The sequence below is a fragment of the Cornus florida genome, unplaced genomic scaffold, assembly GCF_030987335.1.
Source record: "Cornus florida cultivar Cherokee Brave unplaced genomic scaffold, ASM3098733v1 CherokeeBrave_3.0.0_Hap2_Chr09, whole genome shotgun sequence".
NCBI lineage: Eukaryota > Viridiplantae > Streptophyta > Magnoliopsida > Cornales > Cornaceae > Cornus > Cornus florida.
Genome location: NW_026775579.1, coordinates 22,173,617 through 22,182,552, shown reverse-complemented (window position 1 = coordinate 22,182,552; position 8,936 = coordinate 22,173,617). Strand labels below are relative to the sequence as shown.

Here is an 8,936-nt window from a genome sequence, read left to right as displayed (position 1 = left end):
AATGACTTGATGAAATGTGAAAATGAATCCCCTACGAGGATCCAAGCTCCAGATGAGGTATTTTTGCAATAACTTTCATTAATTGCACAATGACCCATAACTGCACTAATGACCCAGAATGAAAATATCTTCCAAAAATATTTTCTTAGATACCCCTGAAATAAAATATCTTCAAAATATATTTATGAAAAACATCCCAAGAAAATAAAATAATTCGAAAGAACTATGCATCCATGCCCCTATGGACATCAGGAGCAACTAGAGTACTTTCTTGTAAAAGTAAAGATACGTATTTCGTGGAAACCACCTTGAATGAAGACACGTGAAGTCAAAAACCAACTTCAAGCACGAAAGGTGAGGTTTTGCCAACAAAGTGACAAACAGGGAAAAGACAGAATAGGGAAAAGGACGAAACAGGGAAAAGAACAAAAAGTGAATAGTGTCCGAAAAGTGAAAATGTGGAAATGACTCGGTCCTCAAAGGAAGTTGTCAATCCAAACGAAAAAGTCTCAAAAACCATTTCTGAGCACTCGAGATGACACTAAACGACGAGAAACAGAACTCAGAAAGGAAAATTAAACGGAAAAAATTTATCCGTAAAATTTCAGAAAAAAGGAAATAAAGAAAAATGACCGGGTCATTACAAATATCTTAATTGAAACAATTTATTTAACCATTCAATTCAAGTCACCTATTTTATAATTTTAATTAAACAGACAATACCAGTTAAACAAACAAATTAATTTAACCCATTAACGAACATCAACATAAGCATATAATTCAATAACCACAAAGAAATCAATTACCAATTTAAACAATTAGCAATTAAACAAATAACATGAACTCACATAAACACATATCCACCTAAGCACCTAAAATACAATAATTTAATTCCAATTAAGTCCTTTTTAAAATTAGGGGTATTACAAAGATGGCGAACCCGAGCTTTCAGAAACAAATGACAGTACGCCTTACTAATCAATGCCCGATCCAATCGCTTATGTATATTACCTGATCCACTCCAATCATTACACGAAGTAAACGGATATCTATCGAACCCCAAGTCCAATAGACCACAATCAGCCACTAAACTTCAAAAATTCCTTAGAACCCAAAACGGTTTGGCAATACCACCAATTTTTTCGGACGGGCACAATAGATCATTAAAATCATGAATAATAACCCATCGGTTATTCCAATCCCTCCGCATCCTTTTAATATACTCCCACTGGGCCGATCAGATTTTATCATCCATACTAGCATAAATAATCGTAAGAACCTATGAATTACGGACACTCCTCTCAGGGGTCACGTACTAGTGTCGGACACTTTTCGGACACCGACACGCCTATCCGAGGGTCGGACACGTATCCGACACTTCTGCGGAGTGTCCAGAAATAATTTTTTATTGGACACGGCTCGGACACGTGGCGGACACGGCACGGACACGCGGGGGACACGGCGGGGTTTATTTTGTAATTTTTTTAAAGATAAATGGGTACCTAATGTAATTTACTAATTTTAGAAGTTAAAAGTAAAATTTTGAAAAAAATATAAAACAATTATATAATATATACTAAAGACTACACACTTACACAGTAAAATTCTAAATGTCGTCGGTTCTGTCTTCTGTGCCCTAGACCCAAAATCCCCAAATCCTCTGTTCCTTTACAAGGCGATTCCTCTCCTCAGATGCGATTACGAGCTCAAGGATAGCAACTCTTCACCAAATTTTTCGTATCTCCGGTGTCTACTACGGCAACTCCACCAAGTAAGTTTCTTTTCTCTCACTTCCTCTCTCATCTTCTTCAATTAGACCTCTGTAACGTACATGAAAAAGATTTTTTTTTTTTTTTTTAAGTTACATGTACAAGTTGTACAACATTACAAGACTTCGTGAAACTGAAAGAGAACTAGATAAGCAATTTACCGGGAAAAAAAAAAAAAAAAAAAAAAAAAAAAAAAAAAAGCTTATTATTCAACGATACCGTATTATTTGGAACTGACTTTTTTTCCTCACTTTCTCTTCCTTTTGGAGCCCTGAGAAATCATAATGAAAGCCTTAAAATTATCTTGTTATCCATCTCCTGACACAACATGATTCAAATATTACTTGCCCGTATTTGGTAAGATGACACTTTAATTGCATTTAAAACGTTTTACCTAGTGTAGTTTGCCTCTTTAAGCCATTACTAACAGTTGAATTAGTCTTAGAGAATTGGAAGGAATTTGCCACTATTAGCACTAGGGAAAAAAAATTATTTTGAAATTTTTATAAGAATGATGAATAAAATTTATTAAAATTAGTCTTGTTATTTGTTTTAGTTTTATTTGCAATTTTGTATTTATATATAACTGTTTGTTATTAGGAAAATGAATGTGCAAGGTTCTAGCAGTGGGGTTGAACCTGATGATAACACCCCTCTCTGGAAATATGTTAAAAAGTTTGATAAGGTTGGGGGAGGATGGGGAAATATAAAATTTCAATGCAATTATTGTTAAGGGAATTTTAAGGGATCATACTATAGGGTGAAAGTGCATTTGCTAAAAATCTCGGGGCATGGCATTCAAGCATGTAAAAAAGTGACTAATGATCATATAGCAGAAATGCAAAGGTTAGTTAATGAAGCTGAAATAAGAATTAAGAGAAGGATGCCCAAACAGGTTCCTTTGCCACCTTCCACAAAGTCAAGCAAAGCTGGATCTTTATCAAGTGCAAATGTAAGCACAGGAGGTGGGCCATTTATGCTTGATGTTTTTGAACCAAGAAAGAGGAAAACTAGTTCGGCGATTGAAAAAGCATTTAATCTTGGAGCTCGTGATGAATTGCATAGTGAAATTGCAAGAATGTTTTACTCGGCCGGTTTGACTTTTCACCTTGCAAGGAACCCACACTATGTTGCCTCTTACACTTATGCCTCTAATAATGGTATTAGTGGCTATATTCCTCCTGGTTACAACTTGTTGAGGACTACTCTTCTTCAAAATGAGAGAGCAAACATAGAGAGGTTGATGATTCCAATTAAAGATTCTTGGAAGGAAAATGGTGTTACTATTGTTTGTGATGGATGGACGGATCCACAAAGGAGGCCAATCATCAATTTTATGGCTATGAGTGAAAATGGTCCTATGTTCTTGAAAGCGGTAAATTGTGAAGGTGAATTCAAAGATAAATTTTTCATCTCGGAGTTGATCAAGGAGACCATTCAAGAGGTTGGACCCGATAATGTGGTCTAAGTTATTACCGATAATGCTCCTGTTTGTAGGAGTGTAGGATTGCTTGTTGAAGTCCAATTTCCAAAAGTATTTTGGACTCCTTGTGTGGTTCATACCCTCAACATTGCTTTGAAAAATATTTGTGCGGCTAAAAATACCGATGCCAATGAAGTTATTTTTCTAGAATGCCATTGGATTACAACTATTATCGATGATTGTATGTTTATTAAAATTTTTATAATGAATCATTCCATGAGATTGACAATGTTTCATGAAAATGTGAAATTAACCATGCTTTCTATTGCGGATACACGTTTTGCTTCAATGATTGTGATGCTAAGAAGATTTAAGCAAATAAAACGTGGTCTCCAAGACATGGTGATGAGTGATTTTTGGACATCTTATAGGGAAGATAATGTTCAAAGGGCCTTAACTATCAAGACAAAAATAGTAAGTGATGATTGGTGGCGAGATATTGATTACATAATTAACTTTACTGAGCCAATCTATGATATGCTTAGGAGGGCCGATACGGATGTTCCTTGTCTTCACTTGGTGTATGAGATGTGGGACTCCATGATAGCTAAAGTGAAGGCCGCTATTTATCATCATGAAAGAAAGCAAGAGCATGAGGAGTCTCCATTCTTTTTGGTGGTGCGCGAAATATTAAGTGCTAGATGGAGTAAGAGCAACACAACCCTTCATTGCTTAGCACATTCCTTGAATCCAAGGTAATTTTTAATATTTTATACATTTTTTAGGTTCTAATTTGAATTTTTGTCAAATTAACTTTTAGCTATCATTTTGTCACTTCTAGGTTTTATAGCACACAATGGCTTCAAGAGGCTCCCAATCGTGTTCCTCCACATAGAGATCAAGAGATTTCAAGTTTAAGAGAAAAATGCTTCCAAAGGTACTTTACTAATGATGTGGAGAGAAGGAAGGTTAAAGAAGAGTATGCTTGTTTTTCGGCGGGTTTTAGAGAGTTTGGATCGGTTGATTCCTTGAATGATAGAGGACTTATGGAGCCGGCAATTTGGTGGGTTTCTTATGGAGCTTCAACACCCCTCATCCAATCTTTGGCTTTGAATGTACTTGGACATCCTTGTTCCTCCGCATGTTGTGAGAGGAATTGGAGTACATATTCTTTTATCCAATCTTTGAAGAAGAACAAGATAGCACCACAAAGAGCCGAAGATTTGGTATTTGTACATTCCAATCTTCGTCTTCTATCAAGGAGAACTCCACAATATAATGTGGGTGAAACTAAGATGTGGGATGTTGGGGGAGATGCATTTGATTCCTTAGAAGGTAGTGGAATACTTGAGATTGCAAATCTTTCACTTGATGAACCGGACTTGGAGGCCATGATATTTACCGATGAGGGAGATGGAAATGACAATGAATTTCTAGAAGATCCAACTCAATGAAGAGGATTATAGAGTTCCTTTTCTTTTTTGGGCTCACTGTTCTCAATTAATCACTGTTCAGTTTTTTTTTGTTTTTTTTATAAGTAAACTGTTCAGTTATTATTTGTACGAATCTTATGTGATCAATGGCCAATGATAAAAGATGCATATATTATAGATTTTTAGTTCTTGAACTTATGACTTTTAGGTGATAAATTATTTGCTTGGTTCTTAAATACTTAGATGATGAATTGTGAATTTTGAATATATATATATATATATATATATATATATAGCCGTATCCCCGCCGTGTCCGTGTCCTGTTTTTTTAAAATTTGTCGTGTCGCCGTATCCGTGTCTCGTGTTCCGTGTCCATACTTTATAGGTAAGAACCCATACTCCATGACGAGCAGAATTAAGCTCTATCGTAACCTGATACTCACAATAATCAAGGATGCAAAATAGATTATGTACGTGCCAAAACAATGCAATTCCCCCAACCATGGCCACCGGATTAATATACTAATAAAAATCATACTTTAATAGCTGTTTCAGCCGCTGAATTTTTGGTGGAGTGTTCTTCATTTCAAGGAGAGCAATAACATCCGAAGAATGACATTTTTGAAGTTTTAGTAATTGTTGCACTGTGATAGTATTACCCACCCCCTGAAAATTCCAAATCAAGAATTGGAAGTTGTTAGGATGAGGGATATGGCAAGAACTATCGTGAGAAACATAAGTGGGATGCAACTCTGACGATCCCGGATAAAAAGAACCAGCAACTGAGACTGGGGTTAAACAACCATAATCAATAAGGGTCAAAGGTAAATTAGTAACATGAGTCAGTAAGCAGGAGCCACTCGCCATATCACATCCCGCCATAGAGTCCAACAACTTGTGCTCCTCCACTACTGCCCAAACACCAACAGCCCTAATAGAGAAACAATTTCCCACCCAACAATCAAACCACATACATAATAGATTACTGCAGTTTGCTACAAAACAACCCGAAAGAGACAGACAACCCAAAGAATGGCTTCCACACAATCAGGAACTTGCCCTAGACTACCTAGCAAAGAGATCGCAAACCCAGACCCAAAATTCCAACTATCCCCAAACCTCACAGCAAGCCACAATACAGAAACCAAAAGAAACCTCAACGATAATAGAATAGACAGCATAAGCGAATAGAAAAGAAAGGATGGAAGAGATGCCAGGAAAAAATTGTCTAACAGAGATGAAAAGGGGCATAGCAAGAGAGCCCACACAGCAAGCAATTGGCACATCAAGGTGGATAAGGAGATCCAACAACCAACAACATCCACAAAACCATCCCTAAATAGAGGATCGATTATCACAACTCACGATAGAACGAGCAAATCTATGATCACAAAGAACCTCGACAGCGATGAGGAACTTTAGGGTTTGAGAAATGAGAATTTAGACCCATCAAAGGTTGGTATTGTTTCAATAGCAAAATAACACATCAATTTTAATAAATTTTGTTATTAAAGTTAATAACAAAATTTTATTATTAAAGTTAATGTGTTATTATATTATTGAAATACATAAAAAATGAATAAGGTAAAACTACTCATCGGTGAGTAGTTAAACATTATCCTTAATTTTTATATCCAGGCTTTGTTTGTTTTGCCACAAAATACTTTATTTTTTTTAAGTAAAATACTTTTTTACTTTTTATTTTTGGTGCTTGACAAAGATATATGTCGAGGTTGAAGCCGAGTTGAGCATGTAAAATGACTTATCTAAAGTTGATATGTAAGTTATTTTTGTTAAGTTTTAATAAAATATTTTACTTCTTAAATATTTCACTTAAATTTTTTATGTCAAATATCAAAAATTAAAAAGTATTTCTAAAAAGTATTTTACATCTGAAAATAAAAAAGATAATTTTTTTAAATAATAGTAATGGTTTTACCTTCTTTTCATTTTTTCTTTAAAGATGCGAATTCAATGTTGACACCAATGATTCTCAATTTACCAGTTATATACGAGTATTAGACTGTATAAATATTATATAGGATATATAAATATATTTATGTGTATTCGATCTGGAATTCTTAACAAGAGGTTACTCCAATAATTCTTAAAAAGGTTATTCTTATAATTCTTAAAGGATAATACTTGGGTTGGGTTAATGAGTTCATCCTCTCGTCCCCAATACAATTTAAATACCTGTCTAAAATTTTAAATTTTTTAATAATGGTCATTATCCAACTTTTTATGGCTTAAACCAAAATTTAAATTTTTCTTTTTTTTCTTTCTCTATTTAAAAATTTTTAGAATCCCTCCTTTAGGGTGACTCTCTTCTCTCTCTTCCCGCAAATCTCCATATCCAACCTCCATATGAATACAAACTAATCGAAGCTCCTAAGTGACACAAAATTGATCCTAATATTTCTTTTCAAATTTTCCATTGATGAGAGGGGAAAAAAAAGATTTTACCGAATGGTTGCCCTATCAATTGAAGGTGATGGGAACTTGAGAGGGATGGAAAACATTATCTTTCTTTGACCAAAAATAGACCTACTAGAAAAGCTTTATTTATATAGGTTAACATTAAATTTTTATATAATATTTTAAGCTCCTATTCTGTTCTAGTAATATGTTAACTTATATGAATAGGAGTTTTTTCTCACATATATAAATTTAGTGATTTTTCAATTTCAGACAGAGTTTGGAAATAAAATCAATCGTGATTGTTTTGGAAAGAAAAAATATATATATATATTGGCCATTCTTAAAAGAGTTGGACTAATAAAATTGGACTGGTATAATTTGATGAAGAGTTTAGTCAAATAATGGTTGTGTATACTATCGCAAATGATTTTTTTCTACTATGATTTACAGGAATTAAAACATTTTTATTGCATAAAGTCTTTTATATATTTTTTTTTAAAAAAAAAAAACCTTTTTAAAGGTGAGTTAAGACAAATTAATAGGATATTAGGTAATGACTTAAATAACTTGCAAGACCCGTTGCAAAAATTTGCAACCTTCGTGATTTTAATTTTTTTTTTTTTATAAAAAATACTTTCTTTATTTTAAAATAGTTGTCCACATTAATAGTCACAGATATCAATGTGGTCATGTATTTTGAGACAAAAGGAGTACAGAACTCTCATTAAAAAAATAATAATAATAAAATAAAATAAAATAAAAGAATTATTTCATCAAATTAAAGTTTTGTTCTAGGTTTGTGTTCATGTAGGCCTCTCAACGAAATCCTATTGCTGCCCCCTTATGATGAAATTGGGAGATCAATCAACTTTCATGCAGATTTTCAGATTCCTCTCACTAGTGATAAAGTAGAAGTTAATTTGAGACAGCTGCTTACATAATAATTGCAATTCTGACATTTGCTGCTTTTCCCAGATATTTACTACACACACTAGTTCTTTGCCAAAATTGGGTGTTGAGCTAGATAAGATGGATTGTGGAGGCAAAAGCTGGCTTAGACAGCCTATCTCTTTGGACTCTGCCCTTGGGATGGCATGAAGTTACTTCAAAATCAGAAGCTCAGCTTGTTTGCAGGCTATCATTATCCTGTTCAGTGCTCCACTCTTTAAATTTTCAAATGTGAATCGCAGAAGGTTGATTCTCCTGCCTATAACAGATATCATGTCTCCTGCTAAGCATCCGACATTTTTCGCCTAGAGTAATGCTCTTGACAGGATTTCTCACGAGAAAAGTCACGAATTCTTCTTATTTATTATGTTTTCTTGTAATCCCGACATTTTTAGGAGTTTTTATTATTTAACCCTTATATTCGAGCAGTTTCTTCTCAAGATATGACGTATCGGTGTTGGACACGTGTCTAACACACTTCATATTGGTGTTTTAATTTTTTATTATTTAATATAGAACGGAAACCGGGAAGGACACACAAAGGACGCTGCCGTTTCTTCAAAAAAAAAAAAAAAAATAGAGAAAAGAAGATGACACACACACACACATATATCTATATATATATAGAGAGAGAGACACTTCACAATTGCTTGATGTAGAGACGTATAAGGTTATAACATAGGGACAATTACCTGTGAGAGGACCGGAAAGAGAAAAAAAGAAAAAAAGAAAAGAAAGGAGAAGATGAAAAGAGTGGTGTTATGGGAAAAAAAACAACTAAAGAGAGTAGATAAAGAATAAAAGTTAAACCTTATCTACTTTTATCCCTTATTTGGTTACAAATAAAACTTAGCCTTTTTGAATATATAGATGTTTATTTCTTTGTTTATATATTAATAGAATTTGGGCCTTAGACTCAAAATATTTAGTGGGCCTAATTTA

General features: G+C 33.9%; 2 protein-coding genes across 2 annotated transcripts; both read left to right on the top strand.

The window, feature by feature from the left end:
* Positions 1 to 1,720: 1,720 nt before the first annotated feature.
* On the top strand, positions 1,721 to 3,307 carry LOC132273591 (uncharacterized). Its single transcript, XM_059774572.1, has 2 exons — positions 1,721 to 1,771; positions 2,665 to 3,307. Exon 2 carries the CDS (start codon positions 2,746 to 2,748, stop codon positions 3,235 to 3,237), a length of 492 nt encoding a protein of 163 aa, XP_059630555.1. The 5' UTR covers positions 1,721 to 1,771; positions 2,665 to 2,745; the 3' UTR covers positions 3,238 to 3,307.
* A 173-nt stretch (positions 3,308 to 3,480) lies between these two features.
* Positions 3,481 to 4,836, top strand: LOC132272409 (uncharacterized). The gene is made up of 2 exons (XM_059773567.1): positions 3,481 to 3,947; positions 4,034 to 4,836. The coding sequence occupies exons 1-2, from the start codon at positions 3,481 to 3,483 to the stop codon at positions 4,644 to 4,646; spliced, it is 1,080 nt and encodes a 359-aa protein (XP_059629550.1). The 3' UTR covers positions 4,647 to 4,836.
* The last annotated feature ends 4,100 nt before the right edge of the window (positions 4,837 to 8,936 follow it).